Raw genomic sequence first — 26,725 nt, forward strand, 5'->3', positions numbered from 1 at the left:
TTTCCTGTCTCAGTAGGAGGGAGCGATGAACACCAACCGTCTTCTGAAAAAAAAAAAAAACCCGGACCGGAGAAAAGAAACCGTTCTGAAGCAATCCCACGTCGCTTCAACCTCATGACAATCATCAAGGTTTCCCAACAATCCTGTCTTTCATGGAGTGAGAACAAGTCCTTTAAAGCAGATTATATTTTTCATGGTAGGAAAAATAAGAAGACTGAGAAAGAAAGAAAGGAAAAATAATAGAAATGACAAAAAAGTCACAGAGGAAACTTTCTATTGAAACCTTGTGCCTGGAAAAACACAGGCCCGAAAGTTGGTTCCCCCGATTCAATTGCCTAGTTAAACGTTGCACACACACACACGCGCGCGCGCACGCACGCACACACGCACGCACGCACGCACGCACACACACACACACATACACACACAAGGGGCCTTCCTTGGCCAAGAGCAACATGGGAGCCTAAGATCCTGAGCTTCGGCGTATCACAATTCACAGACCGCAAACTCCAGGCCAAAAACACAACTGCGCTCACACACAGCCGCCATTTTTCCTCCATCCATATGCCATATAACGTTCCCTTGGCGTTAGTGTGCCATTGCGTCCAAAGAACCTCCTTCAACTATATGACCCCTCTCTTCAGCCACTTCTCATTTTTTTGCTTGTACCATGGGATATTCCCTGGCACTGACCGTGATTACACCCACCTGACAAGCCGTGCCACCTGGCTGCCGTTTTATTATGCTGGACGTGGGCTCTGTCCGTACAGCCCAGGCTGAAACGGCCCCTTTCAAGGACTGGCCTCCCCTCCTTGTCTTTAGCGCTTTGCGCCGCGTCATGGGCCAAAAGCATTTCAGCTGAGGGCAGCGGGCCAGCCGAGGGGGCTCGTGGGTTTTTATTGATTGCCTGATTGCCTCAAGTTTTTTAAAGTGTTTAATCGTCCTTGTTTAAAAGAGGTTGTGGTGACAAGTGGGGAAAGAAGAAAAAAAAACATTAAATGTAGCCATGTTACGGCCGTTACTCGGGTTTTTTCGGTCCTCCTTGGGAGGATACGATTGCGAACATAAACCTTGTAAATCATTGATGGTCTTAGTGAGGTGGGGCTTGTTCCTTTTACTTCAGGAATTCTAGTAAAAAGTGAAGAACGTTTATTTTCTCCCTGAAATAAATTCACAGAAAAAACACAGAAGGTAAATGTATCCCCTCTTAATCTCTCCCTTTCCTTCTCTCTCAGACACAAACAGCTCCACAGCCAAGCCGCAGCTAAATCTAACTACCAAAACACAATCTAATATAGCGCATACCATCACAGCCAGGCCCTACAATACCTTGATTATGTAATCCTTGTTTGGCAAGCACAGCCTGTACATTTTACGAGGCATTTTAATAACGTTTGTGTTGTTCCCTTACACATTAGTCACCGCGTCGAGATCAAGCAGGCATTCATTTTTGCTCACTCTGTTGCATCACCCTCCTACTAAACACTGCGCTAATTAGCTAGCGACACTTTAACCTTTAACATGCTCCCGGGGGTGGGGTGGCTGCTAGATGATTATAAACCCTCTGCAACACTGCAACGTATACTGCATGTAAGCTATTGATCTGACAGATGAGCACAGAAGTGTGCTGCAGCGCTTCACCGACAACCTGGAATGACTCTAGTAACTTTAACGTGCCTTGCTGTGCATGCAAGAAGTGGACTCCAGTGCATTGGGAGTGAGAGGGCCTTTAGTTGCAAACCGTGACCTTCTGTTGCTCTTTGGTTGGTGGAAAAAGTGCTGCGGTTAGCACTCTAAAACCAGCATGCTGAGATAATGAAACGGATCGAAATAAAATAGAAAGTCGCTGTTCACTAAATAACAGAAACATAAATGCTTTAGCCTTGTTGGCGGGTGTCGTAGGACTTGCTCGAGTGGGAATGAAAACCTTGAGAAAACCATCTGCAACGAAGTATAATCATTACTCTCCATGTCATGTTGAAAAATAAAAACATTTGGTTGAAGAGGATGTGGGTCAAGGGAAGTACGTGTGTTAGTGTGTTTGCAGCTGAGGAACAAGAAAAACCTTGTAAATCACACAATCTATTGATGCATAGCAGTGATGTCAAGCCGTAAATTGCAGAGCTGTTTCTCCTCTCCCCAGACAGTCGTATCTCACTGCAGGAATTATCATCGATTGACATGATCCTTCTATCAACAAACAGCATTTGAAATGGTATCTGTCAATCAGCTGCATTTCAACGTACGTCTTAAAATAAACATACAGATGTGTGTTGCTATCCAAAATATCCCACAGGAACAAGAGAACAACAGTATATTACAAAATTAAAAAAAACTCCTGCATTTGCTGAAAGACAAGTGCAATGCAGAGAAAGAAAATCAAGGCAACTCTTACTTTCTCATCCACCATAAATGTCTGAACACCCAAAGCACATCAAGTGAGAATGGCAAATATTTAAAACACATGAGGGGAAACTTGACGTTTTGTTTCGGAGGATGTGAACAATGTCCTGGATTGGAAGGACTCATAGGTAGCCAAATAGCTTTCACCCACAGAGGGAAACAACGGATATTACCCCCCTCCACAAAAAAAGTTGTTTACTTGTAACTGGCAATTTAAATATGCATTAAAAAGTGATTGCAGGTGGTGAATTGGGCTTGGCTCAGACAATCCGACGTCAGTGTCAATGTGATTAACTCTGCGTTTGTTGGCTAAAAAAAAAGTAAACCGAAAAAAAGAAAGATGGAAATTATATTTTAACAAGGCACCTCTCGAAAACAATAGGTGCCTCTCTCTCCCTCTGTCTCTCTTTTTTTGTTATCAAGCAGAGTAGGAGAAAATGATTGCAATTTCCAGGAGAGCGGGAGAAAGGAGCGGCACGGAAATAATGGCATTACCCGACGAAACCAATTAAGGAGCATTTGGAATGGCACACAAAGGAGGGATTAGATGTCGTGCAGGATAAGAAGATGGTACGCCATCAATGCACCATTGTGACGATTCCTTCATTCGCCCAGTCACCTCTTGACAGGGGTGGGGGAGCCCCGAGAGAACCCCCCCCACCACTCCCCACCCCACCCACACACACACTATTTTCAATTACTGTCCAAGAAATAAATCATTCATCATTCCACAAGCACCCCCCACCCCCACCTCTCCGCCCACCCATCACCCATCCACACTCCCAACCATACTATACCATACCATACAAGACCTTACACATGGCTTCCACCCCACCCCATCACCACACACACTCACACAGGCATATTATAGAATGTGTTCGCCTCGTCCATCCCCATTTGCAAGCTGGCTTGCCTGTTGCTGCTTTGATGCATTCTGGGTAAAAGGAAACACAAAAAAAGGGAAATAATGACATGAATAAATAAGTCGAAATCAACAAAAAAAAAGGAATTGCACAGGCGTGAGTGCAGGCCGAGTGATCGCAGCAATCAGCGGCATATTTTATTTATCTGATTGCAAAGAGGATCACAGCAGATTAGATGAAATAACATGTCTTCTGCGCGCCATTTAAAGGAAGACCGTCGTTGTTGTTTTTTTCTGCCCATATCCATCTTTTTCTCTCTCTCTCTCTCTCTCTTTCTCTTTCTGTCGCTCTTTCTCCCAATCGCAGGGCTTCTTATGCATTCATGAGCTATTGTAAGTGGGAGGGACACGTCGGAGGAATGCAGCCGACCCCTTCCGCACTTTAAATCACTCAGCTGCTGCTTTGTCCCGCTCTTTCAAGCCGGCTGTATTTATTCGCTTACCCCCCTTCTAACACACACACACACACACACACGCACGCACGCACGCACGCACGCACGCACGCACGCACGCACGCACGCACGCACGCACGCACGCAGGCACGCAGGCACGCACTGGAGGACACTGGAGGAAGAGGGGTGTGTGTGGGACCGGGTGGGAATGTTCAAGGCCCTGGTTGAGTCCAGGATCACTGTAGAGCATGCCTACTATCAAGCTATAGACAACCTTGAACTATTTGATAAGAAGTAGTGTGCAGATAAGGGGGTGTGGACAGTTAATGCGGGTGGTGGGTTAAGTTGTCTTTGGTAAGGGTATGTTTTTAATGGGGTAGGATAGGGTGGGCTGTGGGGTGGGGATATCTTGGTGTTTATGTGTGGGCCATGAATGGTTCAATAAAGGGATATTAAATGTCTCTCTCTCTCTCTCTCTCTCTCTCACACACACACACACACACACACACACACACACACACACACACACACACACACACACACACACACACACACACACACACACACACACACACACACAGAAGTGGCTGGTAGTGGTGTCTGTACTGGTGGTGGTGGTGATGGTGGCTGTTGGTGGTGGTGGTGGTGGCTGTAGTAGTGGTGGTGGTGGTGATGGCTGTCGTGGTGGTGATGGCTGTAGTGGTGGTGATGGCTGTAGTGGTGGTGGCGGCTGTAGTAGTGGTGGTAGTGATGGTGGCTGTTGTAGTACTGACTGACCAGCGGCTGACTTCATAAATCTAGCTAGCCATACGATTTTTTCGCTCCCCCCATCCTCTCCCCTGTTCTTGTTTCTCTCTTTCCCCCCTCTCTTCTTCTGGCAGGCCAATGTCACTTAAGGTGACATACTGTACTGTAGGACCAGAGGGGAGGACAAACACACAGCACTCTAGCCCTTCACTCTGACAGGGCCTCCCTGGATCAATTAAAGCGCTCGACTCGATATTCAAAGGCCTGCATTACTCATCTCCTGACATTTACTGAAGCGGTAAATACAATCACCGGAACAAAACTAATATGTATGTATCCACCAAAATGAACAAAATAAAACCCCAAAAGAAAACAGAAAAATGAATTAATGCAAAATGAATGCAAAAATGAACAGAACTAGACAACAAAGCTACTCACCTCCCTATGATGCTTAATCAACATTATTCTCTCAATTGCCTAACAAAATGAGAAAGTATCCACTAAAATCAATAAATTAAAGCCCAATCGAAAAACAGTTCATAATTTTAAAAAAAACATCTGGCCCCACCTGCACGATGCTCCACCAATGCTATATATATTTGCTGGACGTTTGCGATAAGGTCATATGTTTTTTTTTGTGACCAGTAAAGAATTTGATAAATGAATAATTAAATACCCGCGAACACAACATTGGTGTGGCACGCACCGCCCTACCACTAAATAAAGTGAATTAGCAGGCCTGCGAATGTCATTAGGCAACCTCCCAGCTTGCCAAATACGGGATTAATTAGCCCTTTCGCCTGCTTGCTCGCTGCATCGTGGAAGTTCGCAAAAAGAAAAAAATCCGCAGGACGTTTCTTAAATATTTTAAAAACAGGACAGGGGGGAGCCCTTCTCAACTCCCACCACCATCTTGAATTTCTCAACTCGAGGCCACCCATCCGCCCTCAGCATAACGTGGAATGACGGCCTTCAGATAATGGCAGATTAGTCATCCTCCCCGACTAGGGCTTGGCACTGCGGCCCAAATAAAGACACCTTGTGTCTCTTTCCCCCCCCCCCCCCCCCCCCCCCCCCCCCCCCGCCCTCTCTCTCTATCTTTCTCTCTCTCTCTCTCTCTCTCTCTGTCTCTCTCTCTCTCTCTGTGCACAGCAAGTGCCCCAAGGTACAAGCGAACAATTGCACAGTGGATTCCTTGAAGGGGGTTGAAGGAGGAGAGGGGGGTTTGTTGGTGGTGATGTGTGTGTAAGGGAAGGGGGAGCTGAATGGGAGATGTCAGGAGGGGTTGGGGAGGTCTTTTCAGTGCAGGGCCAAAAGTAGTAGTAGTAGTTGTAGTAGCTACTAGTACTACTTGTAGTAGTACTACTAGTAGTAGTAATAGATCTTGTTGTGCCGTGCTACTTGAAAAGACAGGACATACTGTAGAATTTAACATTTAATTTAATTTCCACTCTAAAATGAAATCAGACTCGTTTTTTCCCCCCTTCTTCATCTTCCCTTTCCTGCGCTCAACCAAGCCCACCTCACTCTACAGCCCCCTCCCTCTCTCTCCCTCCCTCTCTCTGAGTCGCTTCAAAACACAATCCACGGCAAACTAATGAACAAATGGATATTTGGAGTGGAGGTTTGGGTGTGTGTGTGTGTGTGTGTGTGTGTGTGCGCGCGCGCGCGTGTGTGTGTGTGTGTGTGTATACGTTTGTGTGTGTGTGTGTGTGTGTGTGTGTACTTCATCACAGAGCTCCATCCCTAAGGGCCGGCCGGGAAACCTACTTTATGTTATGGGAGAAGTGGCATTAATAATGGCGGGTGTTGTTTCAGACTCTCGGTAATGGACGCACAATAAAACTATTCATTTCCTCAAAAGGTCAGTCCTGGGAGGCAGCGGTGCCATTGTTTGACTGTCGCGCGGAGCGGCTATTATCTCGCCGCACATACTACAGCCACCGGGAGCCCCAGTGGGCCGCTGGGAAAAAAAATCTGCGGAAACGGTAAAAAGAACAAAAAAAGCGCAACCCACTCAATCATATTCACACACACAAATAATTTTTAAAAACACTTCAACTAGGAAAACCCAAGCGATGATTACAACAACAGCACACATCTCTCCGGCTGACCTCGAAACACTTCCACCACTCAACTCCTCCTTTTCTTTCACTGTTTTTTTCCTCCTCTCTCTCGCCAAAAAATTCTAAATTCGACAGGGAGGAAAAGAGAGATATAGAAAATGACACACGTACACACACACACAAACACACAAAGCATGCACACTTAAACTTCACCATTATTAGCCGACTAACAGATTTTTTCCAGGCCAGCTCACAAAGCCCGGGCCCCAACGAACAGATTTAGCACTTTGCTGGCAGCCGGCCACCCCGTTTAGTCATACACGGGGAGACTATAACGATACAAACAGATCGCTGACTTATAATGGACAATAAGCCTCCACAGTCAACGTCCAAAACTGAAATGTCTGCCACTGATCAAAACAAGCAATGGCAGGCTGACGGGGGCAGCAGAGAGAAAAAAAACACAATAATGCCTTTGAGTGACCTGATACTCTGAACTTAAAACAAAAGCTAAAGTGATGACTATGTTTTATGTCTAAGGAAAGGAGGAAGGGGTGGAAAATGTTGATTTAATTAGGAGTGTGGAACTGTTTGGTCTTTCAGTTTTAATCTAATTCAGAGTGACTGAATCCAAGTAATGCACAGTATGTCCCCATCCGTTGATTTTGCAGGAGACGGTTGCTGTTGATTACTTCTCTACATTTTTGCATGACTAGTTGTTTGGCACCGTCAAAGCTCTGCCCCCAATAGCAGCCATCTCAAAAATATTGCAGTGCTTTCTCTCACTCTCTCTCTCTCTCACACACACACACACACACACACACACACACACACACAGACACACACACACACACACACACACACACACACACACACACACACACACACACACACACACACACACACACACACACACACACATTCTCTTCTTCCTCAACAAACTGCATTCGCCAAATCTGCATAATCATATTCTTTGGGCATGTTGTGTGAGACTCCCCCAATATAGGACACAATCTCCCTGTCCACAATCACGGGTAGGCGGCATTATTTAGAAGTGTGTCCTGAATATATTACCTTGCTGAGTTGGTTGGCGGTTAAGGGTGGATTTTCAAAGGCTTTGCTCCTTGTCATATCATTTTTTTCAGCTGCTAAGCAAAAACCAACGGACCAAACCCACCCCAAAAGCCCCTACCCACAAAATGCACCCCCCACCCCCACCCTCACTGTAACCCCCATGTCAACATCATATTTGGTGGCTGCCATATTCACAGTGTGTGGAAATGAAGAGAGGAAAACAAAAAAAATCCTCTCTCTCCACAGATCTCTGTGGCAAATCAAGCATGGCATTGATATTTCTCTGACATGAATGTCGTTTAATTGGCAGCATCGGCCGACAAGCTCAGAATGAAAGCAGCCGGGGGAAAAGGAGGAGAGAGGAGGGGAAAAGAAAGAAAGAATGGAAAAAGGGAAAAAAAGAGAGAAAAAAATGCCCCCCTCTGAATAAATCCAACGGGGGCTGCAAGCCAAATTCAGTTACAACAGATGAATTATCACTCCTCCGTTCTCTCTCTCTCTCTCTCTCTCTCTCTCTCTCTCTCTCTCTCTCTCTCTCTCTCTCTCTCTCTCTCTCTCTCTCTCTCTCCTGCTCTTCCCAAACTGCTGCTGTTGCTTCTACCGCCGTTGCTGCCGAGCAACCAGCCTCCCTGCCAGCAAATAGAATGGCGGCTTCTGCCCGCCACAAATCAACCTGACCGTGTGGGCACGACACCCCATCTGATATCCATTCCTGGGGCATTGTGATGCCGCCGGCGTCGGTGGAACAAGCCTGCCTGCCCTGGCCCCCTATTCGCTCTCCTCTCAACCAACGACAGCGCAGGCAGGCAGACAGACAGTGGCAATGTGTGCAGACGTTAGAGTGAGAGCGAGAGCGAGAGCGAGAGCGAGAGAGAGAGAGAGAGAGAGAGAGCGCTCCTGACACCAGACCATTTCAGCTCCTCCATCAAAGACATACGACCGAGAGCCATCAAAGCCACAGAGAGGCCACAAAGAAAGAGATGGAAATAGGCATAAAGGAATAGATAGACAGATAGATGGACAGATAGCTACGTGGACACATAGATTGATAGATAGATAGACAGATAGATATATGCACCAGCAGACATGGACGGAATCTTGTACGTACAAGCCAGATAGTTTAATCCGTTGGGGGCTGTCTGGGACCAAAAATATGAGATATGAGATGTACAATTTATTCACTTTGATGGAAAAGGCCACGGTTCTCGCTACTCCTCGCTCACTCACTCTCTCCCCGTCCCTCTCTCTCTCTCCCTCTCTCTCTCTCGCTCTCGCCCCGCAGACACTTGTGGATGCAATCTGTCAGCCGGGCTGTTAGGGGGCTACTGTTGTTCTGCAGGCTGGCTGCTGCAGACGCTGTAATGGTGTGGGAGCCGCTCGTCTTCAGAGACAGAGAGAGAGAGAGCGAGAGAGCGAGAGAGCGAGAGAGAGAGAGAGAGAGAGACAGAGAGAGAGAGAGAGAGAGAGAGAGAGAGAGAGAGAGAGAGAGAGAGAGACAGAGAGAGAGAGAGAGAGAGGACAGGCTCTGCCACAGATTCATATCTCCAGCTGCTTGTAACTGGAGAGGCTTTGGGGCCCTATCTTGCCTAAAGACACGCTTTCTCACAATGGCTTCACAGCTTGAGAGAGAGAGAGAGAGAGAGAGAGAGAGAGAGAGAGAGAGAGAGAGAGAGAGAGAGAGAGAGAGAACACTAAAAATGTACCCACCACCCTAAAAAGATGAGCTGGCTTGCTGCTAATATGGAAAAATGACAGATCTCCATGTGGACAGCAACAATATATACGGAGTGAGTCACGGCTTATATCAGTGCTTCTCTAGATTTATCTCCTTCCTGTTTTTCTTTCATTCTTCTATTCCCCTTCATCTTCCTCCACTTTTTTCTTTTTTTTCTTCTTCCTCTTCTACCACTCAGTCAACTCTTAATTGACTCACGGAGCCACTCTCATGCGTCAAAACGGAGAGAATTACAGCGCTAAGTCTCTTTGACTCAATCAGAGACATTAAGTCAAGTACAATCCTTGCAGACATAGCAGGTCACATGCTTTCTGGGGCCTGCCACGACCCCAATCACACTCCACTCCCGCCGACAGCTTTCAATAACGCAACCGGCAGAGCACATTTTTACCATCTTGGGAAATAGCATCGAGAAAGTGTATCCTACAGACAAGAGGCGAAGCTTGAAGAAAGAAAAGAAAGATATCTGAGCTTCATCTAAAAAAGAAAGATGAAAGTTAGCGAGAGTTTAATTACTAGAACAGAGATGTGCATCTCTGACAAATTTCCCCTCTATTTATGTTCATGTCTTTTTTCAACCACTGCTAACGCTATCTGAATCATCTGACCACAGAAAGGAACAGAAAAGCACATATGTGTGTATACATATGTCTGTGTGTGTGTGTGTGTGTGTGTGTGTGTGTGTGTGTGTGTGTGTGTGTGTGTGTGTGTGTGTGTGTGTGTGTGTGTGTGTGTGTGTGTGTGTGTGTGCTATGCACACACTATGTGGTGTGGTGTGCTGACAGTGTGCTCTTTCTACAGAAATCTGCAATGGCTGCCCTGCAGCTTTGCAAAAGAAAAAAAAATTACCCATAAAAGCTGGCCACAGGAACCTGCAAAACAAGCGTGAAAGCTATTTTTGGAGAATAGGAAACATGACCAGCGAGTCACACCTTCCTCCCAGCCCAGAAACGTACACTTAAGAGCCAATATAAGACCAAAATGGCCAGTCCTTGACAACACAGAGCTTTTGTTTTTTTCCACGTATTTTTTTTTCTTCATGTGTTCTTTTTTTTCAAACCGTTCTGGTTTCCGCCGTGTGGCTTTCGCGGCTGTGTCACAACGCAGTCATTTAGCGTTTGGAGAAGAAGTGACTCATAACAAGGTGTCCTTGTCGACGTCTTCTCTCTTAATACGGTCAACACGAATAAGGTCACCATTGGAAAAGCGGTGTCCTCTTCAAATGTCACGCAGTTCGAATCGCATTAGAGCACGAGCAGAGTAGGCAGGGGGGAATTATGACTGCAATTCTACAATTACACAAATAAGAAACTTTTTATAGGAACCGACAAGCAGGAGGCATTTGGAGGTTAAAAATATTTGGAAGCAGAGCCAGGGAAGCTGACAGGGGGGCGACAAAGGGGTCAGTTGTGCCGGGCCCAGGGAGTGGGGGGGAGGAGGTGTGTGTGTGTGGGGGGTGGGGGGTGGCATAACATTGTATACATTGAGGGGAGGTGGAGGTGGAGGGGGGGGCTTTCAGATGTTTTTGTCCTGGTCCCGGCTAAAGCTGTCAGCGGCCCTGCATGGACCACTGGAGGCTCTTTTTATAGCATACTTGGCATGCTGTGGTTTTGAGCAGTTGATACACTTCAAAGGCAGCTGGGCTTAGCGGAAATATGTATTCATAGTGCAGTGAATTACTATATTGTTAGATATGGGCAAGAGAGAGAAGGGTGGAAAACTGCAGCCGCTGAGAGAGACAATGCCTACATTATCTGGAAACAATATTCGGGGGGTTATTGCGATCGAGTGTCACTGGCAGTGCACACAGCCCCTCTCTAATGGACAACACTGCCAGATTAGAAACCTGTCACTTCCCGAAATGGAGCTAAATTGATTCCAGGCTCTGCTTTGCGAAGGCCTTCCCGAGCCTTTTTTTCTATTTCGCCTTATTATCCCCCTACACAACCCCCTCATCCCTTTCTGCCCAACCAACCCCTCCCACACACTAAACCGCATTCATTTTGAAACCAAAACAGAAAAAACACACCGTCGAAACCTTGTCTCCGATTGCGAAACGCCTTGCAAATTTCATAGGCAGTAATAAACAATGTGTAGATAGGTTATCGGGGTAAATGGTGTATTGTGTGCAAATTATGACTAGAGGGGAGTGGAGTGGGGGGTGGGGGGGGTGTGTTTCATCCTCATCAACAATGTGTTCTCTTGGCAGTGTTAGCACTGGCGTAGCTGGCATAGCTCCATGTTTTTTCAATGGGGTGCTCCAAAGACCTGGCAGCTAATTGCCACCAACATAGCCCAATTTCCTTCAGGTGAACAGCCATTCAGTCCCCCCCCCAACCCCCCGCCCCCTCTCTTCTTATTTTCACTCAGCCGAGTTTCAATTATCTCTTACCAAACCTGTATTTTTCCTACTTCAATTTCAACATGACGACACGACGTGTTGTTTCACGTATGACTTCAGCCATTTTCACATCAAAAGGAGACAGTTGCCTTTGTGTGCTGGAAGGTGGCCATTCAAAAGGTGTGAGTGTCACATGAACAGAAGATCAGAGAGCAGCGAGTAAGAGACAGAGAGAGAGAGAGAGTGAGTAGGGAAGAAGAAAGAAAGAGTCATCGACTTAATTTCTCTCCTCATCTTCCTAACTTGTGATCAAGTGCGGAGTCAGATGCGCTTATATCCTGAGTCACTCTGACTTGAATTGGGCACATGAAGGAGAAGAAATGGGCCTTTCCTTTCTGAGGAAATAGGCCAAAACACAAGTCGTGTTTGTGTGTGTGTGTGTGTGTGTGTGTGTGTGTGTGTGTGTGTGTGTGTGTGTGTGTGTGTGTGTGTGTGTGTGTGTGTGTGTGTGTGTGTGTGTCACCGTGCCTGTGAATTGAAAACGGGAGCGAGTGGGGAGAGGATGGGGGTCAAACCGCAGAACAAAGTTGACAAGGCTAATTCATGTGGCACTTTCAATTAATGATTTGTTCCCATCGGCAACACTGCAAGCCTGGCCTGCCGCAGTTGAAAGCCCCGGCTCTTGCTGAAAGATCTCTTTCTTTCTGTGGCTAACAAAGAGAGCAAATTTGAGAGAGAAAGAGAGAGAGTGAGAGAGAGAGAGAATTAGTGAGTGTGTGACAACCAGAGAGAGAGAGAGAGAGAGAGAGAGAGAGAGAGAGGGCCCTCTGGTCTCGCGCCAGAGTATTTCTGCCTACCCCAGCGGATCCTGAAGTGCTCCAAGTAAACTGTGTTTAGAAAATCCCCAACAACACAAACATCCAATATGGACAGCCTGTTTTTTTTCCCTCCTTTTTCTCCCTTTTGCGTTTAAAACCCTCCCGACTTATTAACATTGCAAGTACATACTCACTCTACTACACATGCAAAATAACAAGGTTACTCAGCTGACACTGAATAAATCATGGGCCTTGTGTTGGTTGTTTTTTTCTTCCTCCCCTCTCTCTTCTCTTCTCTTCTCCACTCATTATTGATTCACATTCACAGCAGTGGCTTCATACAGGGTAAGTGACAAAGCGTCCATTATCGATTTCTCTGCTCTCTCTCTCGCTCTCTCGCGCTCTCTCTCTCTCTCTCTCTCTCTCTCTCTCTCTCTCTCTGTTCCCTCTCTCTCTCTCTCTCTCTAATCTTAGCCTAGGAATCTAATGCAGACGCCAGCGGCAGCAACTCAAGGGCAATTTAACATTTTCTGCTTCCCCATACAGCTACTGAGCAGCCAAGAAGGGAAGAGGAGGGAGGGGTGGAGGGATGGAGGGATGGAGAGAGGGAGAGAGGGAGGGAGGGAGGAGAGGAAGAGAGAAGAGAAGGCGAGTATGCAAATTCCGGTAGCGCTGACGACGCGTGTGGAGTCAAAAAGATGTGCAAGTGCATAATTATAGTGCCTGCTAAATACGCAGGAAAAGCCACACACACACACACACACACACACACACACACACACACACACACACACACACACACACACACACACACACACACACACACACACACACAATGAGACTACAGCACATAGCCAAACTGATTTTTTTTTTTGCTTCCGTGATTGACTCCGTGTACGAGTCCATGTGTGCGTTTCAATTATTTAAATGAATAACCAACCACTTCCTAACAACTCACCCCCGAACACACACAAGCGTGCACAGACACACACACACACACACACACACACACACACACACACACACACACACACACACACACACACACACACACACACACACACACACACACACACTGTAAACCAGCAGGGTGGGAAAAAATGAGGCAAGAAAATGAGAATTATGCTGTCAAATGATACATCTTCAGACGCAGATTCATACTATATATTTTTTTCCTTTCTTCTTCCAACCTCACTGCTATTGTTAGAAAAAATGACAAGTTTACAGATAGGTGCAATGCACTCAGTCAGAGCCAATTTCTTGGCTTCAGGCAAACGGCAGGTATCTGGCTTTGCAGGAGTGCTGCCAAAAATGACATATTTATAAGCCTATAAAGCGGGCCTCTGCGGCTTTTTTATGCCTCGACTGTGAAGGACTCTGTGATAGCTGGGGCTTGTTACAGATGTATAAATGTGTGTGCCGTACACTTTCGAAAAAAAGGGGAAAAAAACGCTCTACCCAAGCACTGCTGTAAAGAAAACACTCGCTGTAACCTTTTCACTGTGATACACATCTCTTTTTCCCCCTCACAAACCACCCTGCCCCCCTCCCTCTCTCGCCCCCTTTCCCTTTTAAATAAGCAAATCAAGGTTTTAAATCCTCATTAAAGCCGACTGGGCTGGCTGCCAAATACACAATAATTTCAGCAAGTGTGCGCCGTTCAAAAATAATGAAACACGTAAACATAAGTGAATGAGAAGGGGGAGCCCTCAGACTGCTGATAAGGGCTTAACACGCACACACGCACACGCACACACACACACACACACACACACACACACACACACACACACACACACACACACACACACACACACACACACACACACACAAGTGAGCTGTGCTGGCTCCTCAGGGGCACTTTCCTGTTGGTTGTTGTTAAGCTGCTACATTGTCTCCTGCACTGATACCAGAAAACTGAGCAGTTAGAGAGAGAGAGAGAGACAGAGAGAGAGAGAGAGAGAGAGAGAGAGAGAGAGAGAGAGAGAGAGAGAAGAGAAGGGAGAATGCATCGCTCCCTCCTTGGCCTGTCGATTGCATAAGCAATGCCGTTCTCACGCTGCAAGCATGCTAACGTGTTTAAACCATATCGTACACATATTCACACCCAGCCAAACACACAAACTTATATAGACATGTATACAGCCGTGTATGCACACACATGCATGCACAGTACACACACACACACACACACACACACACACACACACACACACACACACACACACACACACACACACACACACACACACACACACACACACACACACACTCATGTCACCGACGTACAAAAGGAAGTGGGGCACAAATATTTGCATGATTCTGTGATCAAAGTGATTGATTGCTCTCGCCCATCTTGAGAGGCTGGTGTTTTTTTCCATCATCTGCACTGAACAAATGGGGCCAAAGAGCCCCTCCTGTCCCCACAGACACGCAAGGCAACGCACTCAGTGTCCTCCTGCTGTCGCTGTTGATGTGACTGTGTGGCTTTCACACCGAAAAAAAGACCTGCAAAGTCTACTTGTGACATAAACACACAGTGTAATGCCTTGCCATTCAGCCAACCCTCTTAACCTAACCTGACTTGACATGCTTAAGGCACTTAAAGGGAAACGTTTGTTCTGTTTTCTTTTTTTTTTCGTTTCCTTGCCTGCAGGATACAACCGTGCCGTGGCATTTTGGCGTAGAGCACAACCTGTTGAGCTGCATTTGTACCCTCTTGTGCTTTATGTATACAGTGGCATGAGCGTACATACTGTACATAATAATGTGGTATACTTTGAATGGCGTGTGTGAGCGTGTGAATGTATGCATGCATGTATTTATCTGTGTAGACATCTATCATGTAACATAATTTACAACGTGTGAATGCATGTACGTATGGATGGAACGCCATAACTGTACACATGTATCGCTGTGTGCATTAGAACTGCTCGTTCGTGTGTGCGTGTGTGTGTGTGTGTGTGTGTGTGTGTGTGTGTGTGTGTGTGCGTGTGTGTGTGTGTGTGTGTGCGTGTGTGTGTGTGTGTGATTTTGCTATGTTCCACAGTGTATCGAGTTACAACGGACAATAGTGATACTCCCCTTTAAAGAACAATACATTGAATTGAATTGTGTTGAGGTGAATGTGCATGCATATATATGTACACAACAAACTACAAACTCTGCACGCGTGGCGACAAGTTCTCACCGAGTTCGGCCTTCTCCTTGAGCACGTCTTTGAAGCTGAGGCCGCTGTTGGTGGTGGAGTCTCTGTAGCGGTGTAGGGCCTCCCTCTGCTGCGGCTGCGGCTGCTGGCCGTTCTTGCCCAGCTCCCGCAGCACGGCCGGCTTGAGGGGCAGCGCCCGCAGCCCTCGCTTCCAGCATGACGGCTCCCACACCGTCCATTTCACCAGGTCCTCCAGACGAACAATCACCTTCTCCGACACCGCAATCAGCTCATCCTGCCATGGGTAAGGGGCATGGATAGGGCATGGGTAGAGGTAGGGATAAGGTACATGAGTAGGGGATGGGTCAGGTGGATGGGTAGGGGAGTTGGGATTGGGTAGGGGTCAAGTTGGGTAAAGGATTAGGTTGGGTTTCAGTAGGGGTCACGTGGGGTAAAGGGTTGGGTAAGGTTGGGAGGAGGTTGTGGGTTGGTTTGGTTTGGGAAGGGGTTAGGTTGGGTGGAGGATGGGTTTGGGTAGGAACAAGGGCACAAAAGGCAAAACAGACAGCGGTCAGCCTTTATTTAGCTCATCGTGTGCATTTGTTACTTTCTAAATCTTGCTTTTGAAATGTACATAATTTATAGTTTACGTCTGTTTGGCTTGAGGCTTGAGGCCCACAAGAGATACAACACAATACATAAATCATTAAAATAATACATCACACATTCATGTACACATTTTATGTTAAAAACAAAATTGAAAGCTAGTGAAGGCACTCATACCAGTGTTCCCATATTTTACACATGTACCTTACAGAGCTTCAACTTGGATCTACTACCTGTACAATAAGCTCATTTATAGATCGGTCCGGCCTGTTCATAAACTTAAAGGTGAGATTTATCACCAATGCCATGAAAGTAGTAAGACCTAGTTTGCAGAACAGCTGACTTGCTCTGGTTCTCCTTGGTTTCTTCAGGAGAATCCTGAGACAGTCATTATAAGCTACTTTTAGCTTGAGAAAGCTCTCCTTCTTGTATCTAACCCAGAGTGGAGCTATGTAAAGAGGGGGGCAGTAGGTTTGACACAGGTTGACTTTAACATCAGTAGTAAGTGATGGAATTTTCTAGCCAGCATGTTGGCTTGGACATATAGCACTCTCCTCTGTCTGCTAATGTCAGCATCATCCTCCAGCATATCTGTTAGGATGTGCCACAGATATTTTGTGGCCTTAGCTACTCCCAGCTCTTCTCCAGATCGATAGAAAGAAGGTTAATTTAAAATCATCCTTTGTCCTACAGATCATAACCACACTCTTCTTAGCATTATATTTAATGTCAAATTCTACCCCATAATCAGAACAGATATTAAGGAGCTGTGGAACCCATTGCTACTTGGTGATAGAATGGTTAGGTCATCTGCATATAGGAAATAATTAATCAACATCTCGCCAACCATACAGCCTGTTTTGCATGTCCCCAACTGCCTAGACAGGTAATCCATATAGGCATCAAATACGTGTGGCGATAAAATTCCCCCCTGCCGTATCCCTTTGCTAACATGAAAAGGTGTAGATAGAATGTTCCTCCACTTAACCCACACACTTTTGTTAGAGTACCAATAGGCTAAGATTTGTACCAAACTGCTGGGAACACTCCTGTGCTTGAGTTTATTGAACAATTTTAAATGATTGACACGATTGAATACCTTAGACACATCTATAAAACCTAAAGGTTTTTGAGGAAGGAAACAGTAGGTGATTTTAAGTGGGCATCTCATAAATCAAACAAAGTCACAAGGAGAGAGGGGAGGGAGGAAGGGAGGGAGGGAGGGAGGAAGGGAGGGAGGGAGGGAGAGAGAACAACAAAGAAAAAAAAAAACGCTTTTATCTGAAAAAGACACAGTAGCACATAAGCCTACGCGGGATCGAATGACACCAAACATCTGCTCAGAGAAAAATAGCCTGATGTAGTTTACTAGATAAAGCAATAATTAAGACACAGTCTGGGAAAAATAGAGGGGGAAAAAATCCTTTCAAAGGCACAAGCTGTTGCCGTTTTGGAGGCAGCGAGCGAGCGAGCACCAGGCTCTGTAATTTGCTATTTGCTGATTTCATGACATTCTTCTTCGGCTGTGGTATTAATGACCTTCAAATGGGAGCCATTGATGAGAGTCCCAGTGGAACAAATAGAATCGCTCATTTAAAAGAAAAAGGGAAACGTCAGGGGCTGTGACCTGGCACTGGATGACAGTGGGTTGGGAGGCAGTAGGCGCTTGGGGGGAAGTGGGGCGGTTGTTCTGGAGAGCAGATGTGTCAGTTCTAGAGAAAGTGGGCCCTTGATTCTATAAGTTTGAAGTAACGGAATCTCTCAATATTGCGTTTTTTTTCTTGGACTGCTTGCTTGTCTCGAATGTGCTATAAGCTGTTCACCAGGTTCAAAAGGGTGACCCATAAAATAGGAGCTCGCTCACATCACAGGAAATACCTGAGCTGCACGGTTTCACTTAACTAACCCTCAGCTTTCAAAAAGTTTCCTTCAAACCCCTCCACCCCAACCTCATACAATATCTATTTCTGCATCTGTGTGCAAGAGCAGTGTAGCAACAGCAGAAGCAGCCTTTCTATTCAACAAAGCTATTCATAACGAACTTCCCTCCGTGTGATATCCAGCCAAGGTCATGCTTTGTCATGTTCTTAACGCCCGTTTCTAAAGACTGCGAGGCATGATGTCGACACCCTCTTGTTTAAACGTTGCACATCAAATGATATTATGGCTACATGGGCTTAGGGCCCTCTTATCTGCATGTTCTCTCTCATTCCTTAAATACATCGTGTAAACAGCCGGGCTATATCAGGCCATCTGCACTTTCAGATCAATACGCACTGCAGCCATACTTCTCCAGCCATAATCAACCGACCCCGACTTTCACAGATGGACCATAAATAACATGTTTATGCCCGTGTTGAGGCACTAGATCTGCGCTTTCATCCAAAACAACTTGCTTACAGCATTAGTGTTGCAACGACGGACATCTGAATACCAATAAAAATATGACAATGTGCTAAAACCATCAAATGACTAATGTTTATATCTTTGCTCACTTGGTTACTATAAACACAGGAGAGTGCACATTTTTCAGCTGTAAAGACAAGCCCGCAACTGACCCAAATTTTGGCCTTGACTGAACAGTACTGTTTCTCCACCAGCAACAATGTAAAGCCAAATAGTCACTGGTACACCCATCATACTCTACTTGATGTCTTTTTTTCCCCAGCAATGGACAAATGCATCTGTATGCATTCCACACTGCTTGCACAATGCCCCGTGACAATGTCAGAATAACTCTGGCGCAGTCTAAACAACTGCCTCTTATCCGAGTCAACACAGTGAGAAAAAAATGGAACCTGCTCGACTGCCCTGCAGATTATGCACCTTTAAAGTAATAGGCCTAGGCCTGGCGCAGGCAGGGCAGGCAGCGAAAAACGCCACAGCCCGGGAACCATAATAGGCATTTAAAGTGCAAAGGCATCTGTTTTCACGCGGCCATAAAACTAAGTGGGTCAAACGCAGTTAATCCCGATGGCGGCGCAGCAAACTTTACTATGAGATCATGTGCCTCAGCTTCAGCCCTTGCACGCTTTGAAGATCTGACGCCCGCTCCGCTCCATCTCTGTCTGTCTGTCTCTCTCTCTGTTTCCCCTGCGTGTCAATTGAAATATTACTCAGTACAAGCCAGATATCCTCCACCTCTTGCTTTTTTATTGACATTTATTGATCGGGACAAACATTTTAAATATATCACCCTGGAAAATTGATATTCAGACATGCAGTTACTCACTCAGATGGCTACTTGTGGCATACCGTATTTACCTTATTTAAAATCATGTCCAGCTGCATTTTCAATTGCATAAGTGTTACACGGCAGAGACATCAGTCAAGCTGTCAAAAATAAATAAAGAAATGGGCGATATCTTGCATTTCAAAGGTCTTTTTTGAGTGGCACTTAACAGTCCTATTGCTTGCTACGTGCCATTTAAAAACCACTGGTGAGAGAACAGTGGGGTGGGGGTGGGGGTGGGGGGTTTAGGTTGTTCTTTTCCTTTTTTTTGAGGAGGCATCAGCCTACCCCTACCAAGCCATCCCACTCCAACCATAGCCCTCCCTCCCCTACACACGACCCCCAACCCCTCGCTAAAGCTCTGCAGCGAACAGCGGGCGGAGCCCACAAACAGCGTCACGCTGGGAATGTTTCAGTCCACTGATTCGGGGGGTCAGCCCAAGAATTCTTCAGGTCAGCGCGGATTTGTACACCTGCTTGCATGCCTATTGAATTATTGACCTGGTAACATGAAAAATGTGGCGACAGGCCTGAAGAGAGAGAAAGAGAAAGAGAGAGAGAGAGAGAGAGAGAGAGGGAAGTCCCCCCACCCCTGTTGTTTTTTTTCCTCCTTTTTTTCTTTTTCTGTGGCAGAGTTAAAAAGTTAAATGAAGTATTTTCCCCTTCACTTATTGATCTCATCCTGAGCTTAAAGTAATTACTTTGTCATGCCCGGGCCTAGGCCCCGCCAGTGAAAACAACACAAGGAGAACATTCAGCTGCGTGGAATCAGTAACAGTAACAGGAACATCTATTTTTTATGTGGCCTTAGAAATGCATAAACATTAACCCAACCCTTTTCCTGGAAGATGGACTTTAGATATACATCATGTAACTTGTGAATAACAAGACTGAGCCGCATATAAAGCACGTTTTATGACGTGAATATCAATAGTAATGTGGTTAGCAGTTACAAAAAAAACCACCAAGAGCACTGTAGTCGTGTAGGAAGATGTGTGAATGCGGTTTGTAAGGAGTCGTCTTTAATCAATAAAGGTTAACTGAAATTGGCCGTCTTCCAAAGAATTTGTCAAATTGGCCGAGCTCCAGGGAGATTTTTCTTCTCTTTTTTTTCTCAAAGCAAGTCATGCTCGTAATGGGTAAAGGTGAACCTGCTCCTGTTGAATAGAAACTGACTCAACTCTAACACACCCCCACCCCCCAACACTTCCAAGTTACGTACTTCTCTATTTGAATAACACAGAGCGGTGCCTTTTATGCAGAAATACTGAGATGAGAAAGACGAAGAGTGAAACAGGACAGGAGAAGAAAAAATGAGAGAGCAAAAAAGAAAAGAAACTGCCACTTATGTGTCAGCCCCTGAGAAACATGTTCAGACTGGCTACACAATATTACACGAGGAGTGGAATGCTACCTTTCAAAGCAATAACCACAATAACAATAAAAAACAGCGCACGCACACACACACACACACACACACACACACACACACACACACACACACACACACACACACACACACACACACACACACACACACACACACACACACACACACAGAGAAAAACATGGGGCCTGATGATCTAATTTGAACTATAAATATGTTCCAGGCATCCAAAACACAAGTGTGGCGCTCCGCCAAGGCAGCAAAAGATGTGCCTGGATTCCAGCCACAGAAATTCTTTTTTGCACAAGCCCCAAGTCGCAAACCTCACTGAAAACAGGGAGCGAGAGCACACAGGCAAAGGGAGGGGAGGGGGGAAAGCTGCTAATTACATATCAATTCCATCCCACGGTGCATTTTGTAAACCAGTCCAGTGCTTAAAGAGGAATTAGAAGAATAGTATTTGCATGAGTGAGAGAGAGAGACAGAGAGAGAGAGAGACAGACAGACAGACAGACAGACAGACAGATAGACAAAGAAAGAGAGAGAGAGAGAGAAAGAGAAAGAGAGAGAGAGAGAGAGAGAGACAGAGAGAGAGAGAGAGAGAAAGAGAAAGAGAGAGAGAGAGAGGGAGGAAGCATCCACTCCCAAATTATCCTCGTTCGTCCCTGTGCACAATGCTGTGGTTATATTAGTCAGCCCTACATGCAAACTTAACACCAGGGCGGTTGATGGAGTCTGATATGAGAGCTACAGTGGTCATACAATTGCAGTCTGATAGATATACAGTAGGATCAAGTTATACAGTGTTATATACTGTACTTAGGCCTGTATTTGTGGATAAGCTTTTGTTAGAACACTATGATACAGTACATCAGATGACTGTCCTGGATATCTATGCTTTTCATCTCTCCCAACCCAAATAAACAATCGATACAATGGCTGTCACTGTTAGGTCTGCCCCCATCTCAAATAAGGAATCATTTTGATGGTGCTTTTCAATGAGAGTGTTGCTTACTCAGTAGTCTGTGGCTGGACTACATACCAAGTCTTTATTTCCTGGTAAAGGAAAGAAAAAAAAGTTGCCAAAAACCAACGGCATGACATCAGTCAAAGTGTTGAAACCAAAAAGGCATGTTTCAGTTCACTGTACAGCCAGCCACACACATGTGCTCTCTGTTCCTGTTGAACGCATAGAATGTCTGATACCAAACTACTCTTTATACACCACCCACACAGTAATTGTTTTTTACTTCAAAAACAATGTTAATTCAACACTTAGCGAGTACTATGGGTCCAAATACACTATAGAAGATGTTCAAGCAACTCTCTAAGGGTCGAATTATCACTTCATTATTTCATTTTTTTTTACTGTGCAGCAGTCTAGAAAGAGAAACACCACTTTGTGTCACTTACGTCTTATCTTGGGCCGGCCCTCTTTTAGGCAAATGAGATAATAAATAAAATCCATTTGCACATTCACAGCTATCAGGGTTTTAGTGTAAACTAACAACCCACCCTGGTGGTAGCAGACAGGCAGCTGCTTTCATAATTTTGACAGCAAGAAAGCAAGCAAGAAAACAAGCAAGAAAGCAAGCAAGCAAGAAAGAAAGATATCTCCATGGCCCCATGCCTCTTGGAGAAGGAGGGAGGATGCCATATAGTTATGGTGGTCGACTGGAGAGAGAGAGGGAGGGAAATATGTTAAAAAGCAGGCCGTGTTTTTAACGAGAGCATGCTCTTGCCCTCTCCAGGCTTTCGAGTGCGAAGTGTTAAATTCTTGCAGGGCTGACTGCCAGAGAGAGAGAGAAAGAGCAAGTGAGAGAGAGAGAGAGAGAGAGAGAGAGAGAGAGAGAGAGAGAGAGAGAGAGAGAGAGAGAGAGAGAGAGAGAGAGAGATGACTGCAAAGCCTGTTGCTGTTTTAGCTGCTGCTGCTATCCTACTAATGAATGAGTAACTGGGGCCAGGGGGGAAATTACATCACCTGCCTTGCAGAAACAAATAGGCATCTGGAAACTGGAGTGGCTCCTTTTATCATGGCAATCATAGCCATTTAGGGCGTACAATCACACACTAAACATTAGCACACACACACGCTGTCATATGCTAAAGTCTCTCTCTCTCTCTCTCTCTCTCTCTCTCTCTCTCTCTCTCTCTCTCTCTCTCTCTCTCTCTCTCGACTTTGTTATGTGCGCTGCTTTCCTGAGCTCAAAGAGTTCACTGATACCGCAGCAGAACACAGCCATAATTCACAACATTCCCACAAAGCAATTACATGACTGAGCCTTCCCCTCAGGCAAGGTTGCCATGTCCATATCGACACAAGCAAGTCACATGAAACAGGACCATTATCTGAACAAAGTGTCTGCCTTATAAGTGTGCAGCAAGCGGGTATATGCTGTGTATACATAGGCTAAAAACATACAGTACTATCCTGTGTGTGTGTGTGTGTGTGTGTGTGTGTGTGTGTGTCTGTGGGTGTGTGGTGTGGATATGAGTGTGTCATATCCTATATGTAGTGACATAGTTACAACGCTTCCTTCTTCCTGCCATTTGAGTTATTCAATACAAATGCAAATGTAATTAAACTGGACAATTTGCTGAGTGCATCATCAATGGCGCGGCAGTAACTTTCTCGGTGTCAGATTACTGCAGGTGGCCAAGTTGACACTCAATCACATTATTAAGATTGGTCATATGCTTCTCAGTTTTCCAGCCCCGGCAGTTGTTTTTTTCCCCCACTGCCTTCCCAACCGCAAGATAATCATTTTCCACATCTCTTTAATCAGCTTTAGGGACGCATATGTGTAACATGAGTCAGACTACACACAATACTAAAGAATGCTTTTAAAATTCTGGAAAGTGCATGGCCAAAGTTAACAACTGATAAGTTGGCATATATTGCACCATCAGCTGCCGAGCTATTGTACTAAGTATGTCAAAAGTCGAGTGAATTGTCCTTGGGGCGAGTAATCCTATCTGCCCGGGTTCTTTCGGGATCACAAATCACGTATGCGTGATAAAATTGAAAAACAAATAGTTTGAAATGCTAGTGTGTATGGCTGTTGGGGGCATGGAGGGCGGGGTATACATAGGAGGGAAGCGCTGACAGGTTTAAAAAGAGGACAGGGTCTGATCAACTGTGTCAACACGAGGTTAAGTCTCATGTTTTCTAGCCATTCCACCTCGTTACATTGTGCAAACACAAACGCGCCCAAGGTCGCACCAGACAGTGTGTTCTATTCGCTTAATAATCATAAGCATTTTGCTATGCAACCTTGACATTTCGCTGCTGAAGACGGCACATAAAACCTGTTGCTTATTATGAAAAGGAAATTTGACACTCTGCTCCTGGGGGTGTTGGGGGATGTACAATAAAAATGTCACTGAAATTGAGTTGCTTTCTTAGTTGGCCAATATCGCCTGGAGACAAAAGTACTCGCAGAGTACAAGAAATGGGTTTGCTCATCGTGCATTGCGCATCGCTTTCCACTGATGTGGTGTTTCTAAGCAATTGCACTATGTATGGCAACACCAGATAAAGAAACACCCATACAGCATTTTGTCAACTAATTTGTCTTGGCAGCGAGTGAGTTAACTCCCCGCGAAACAAATGCACATAATGTCTATTCTTCTGCGCAAATTGCACTGGTATGCCTAACCCCGGTGATGTGGAACTGAGCTGCAGCACTTTGACATAATAACCTTCATAAATGTCGCTCTTTCCCTTTAAGGCATCCCAACCGGCGCTCTATCAAGCTTGCCATGATTAATCAATTCCTACTGACCGAAAGCATTTGAACGCGTGTGGAGAATATGTCCGCGTAACAATAGTTCTTCTGTTAGGAAATGAAGCAGATGCTTCCCTCTGATAATACATGCTGCCAATCGCTACAAAAAATTGCAACATCGCACTGACAGTCCCAAATCTACGATTGCAAAGCCAGCATTACACTCGCCTCTTACTCTACACGACTATTTATTTAGTGTTTCAACTGCCCGCCGCAATATTGTATTAACTAGGCTACATCACGTACATCAACCGAGCAAACGGCGCTACGAGAGCGAGGGCTTTTGATCTATCTTGTCTTTCGTAATTTCCGCACAATTGTAGCCTACTTAACACAGACATAAAACAAGATAGACTAATGTGACAACTTCGCATTACCACATCCGTCACCAGCAATAGTCACACCATGTTCAAAGATATGATTACACAGAGCCCCACCAAACAAACAGCCGGCAAATTAATCAAAGGCGTGCTTAACAGCTCACATAACCAGCGAAGAATAAAACCACGTTATTCATTTCCTTATGCTCATATGATTGCATGTAAGAGGAACTATGACCAGTGGCTTAAATGATAGGAAATCATGCTACGTCCGAGCTGTATCGGACCAAACAGCGGACTGTTGAAAGCAACATATAGGTCATATTTCATCGATAGCAGTTTAATTGTGGATAAACGCGGCTGCAGTCAGGCGAAAACAGTACACAGCAGGGCAAACAATATGAACAAATACAAAATTAATCACCTCTCCGTGGCTGACAGTCCTTCCCTGGGGAGTATCTTCTGGTAGAAAATAAAGTTTGGAGCTGGATAAAAGTTGCTTGCTTGTTCTTTCTTCCCATAACAACTGGAGCTCCGCTATGCAAATCGGATCCCCTGGCTTACATCTTACGAAGAAAAAGTCGCCGAGAGATAATATTCTTGGTTTGCCTTCAAGGTGAAATCGAAATGCCTTGTAGAAAATGTAAGGTCCATGCAAGCCACAAGGTGAGCCGACCCACTGCGGAAACAGCAATAAGTAATTAATTTCATACATTACACGATCACAGTCAACAACCGCATAAACCAAAAGTAGACTAAATATGGTTCAAGTCAGCCACAACATCAGCGTAAACAACATATTGCGCCGCGAATCTACGTGGATAATGTAGACTCGGCTAAAAGCCATGATACATTACACAGCCTAACCTATGTAAATGATAAAATATCAAGTTTTGTTATCTCAAGTTTCCCATACAGATAGGAATATATGTCACGTTACGACGACATTTCCGCTTGTATAACCTTTGTCATTTAAATTACAGCCAAATGAAACATTAAGCAGAATAGCTTATAATACCATGAGTGAGTTGGGCTCCATCTCGACGTTCTGAATTGATTAAACTCAACATTCTCTCCAAACTTGTTGGCTTGAATGGATTGCAAACGGTCCTGGAAGGGTACAATATTTGAGCGCACAGTGTTATGCCAACCGTCAATATGAAATTGATATAGAAAGTAACATCCGAACAAAAAATGAATGGAAATGAGATGTAATATTTGTACAGCACCTCTACTTATATATTTCAACATTTATTATGCGTTAGTTGTTCATTAAAATCATATTAAATTCTAAATGGTAACGTGACCGAGACCGTCGCGGTGCCATACGCATGTTCGATGCGGTTTTAATAATTACGCACGGCAATTTTAAAGGATTTCTTGTTAAAATCATAATATATACCACAGTAGTATGTCGAAATTATATAAGTGAATTTTTAAGTGACGAAATGTGTACGTATTCACGGAATTTGCCTTCATAATGCTCTACTTACCAACAAGGACCTGCCTGCGAGGACGTTTGTATGTGTAATAGAAAGAACATTTCCTGCAGACCTGCAGAGATTCAGGGGCGCTCTTCCTCCTATTTCTAGAATGCATGTAGGCTACTGTAACTTCGCTCTGAAATTCACACAATATTTAACCTCTACTCATGTTGATGAAAAGGAGATATTTTGTCTGTAACCCGAAGATTTAGCTTGTGTGGTATTATGGCACACCTCGCTACAATGTTACAAATGCATGCTA

The 26,725-nt window shown here is 45.1% G+C and overlaps 1 protein-coding gene across 1 annotated transcript in view; it reads right to left on the reverse strand.

Moving 5' to 3' along the window:
- Positions 1-26,131, reverse strand: part of arid5b (AT-rich interaction domain 5B) — a 143,695-nt gene extending 117,564 nt beyond the window's left edge. Inside the window, exons 1-3 of the mRNA XM_063221915.1 lie at positions 25,998-26,131; positions 25,404-25,658; positions 15,689-15,941 (exon numbers count right to left, since the gene is read on the reverse strand). Of these exons, the coding sequence (XP_063077985.1) occupies positions 15,689-15,941; positions 25,404-25,658; positions 25,998-26,018 (529 nt within the window). The 5' untranslated portion in view covers positions 26,019-26,131. The remainder of the gene's footprint in view (positions 1-15,688; positions 15,942-25,403; positions 25,659-25,997) is intronic.
- Positions 26,132-26,725: the final 594 nt, after the last annotated feature.

Source organism: Engraulis encrasicolus, chromosome 17 (assembly GCF_034702125.1).
Source record: "Engraulis encrasicolus isolate BLACKSEA-1 chromosome 17, IST_EnEncr_1.0, whole genome shotgun sequence".
In the NCBI taxonomy this organism is placed as follows: Eukaryota; Metazoa; Chordata; class Actinopteri; order Clupeiformes; family Engraulidae; genus Engraulis; species Engraulis encrasicolus.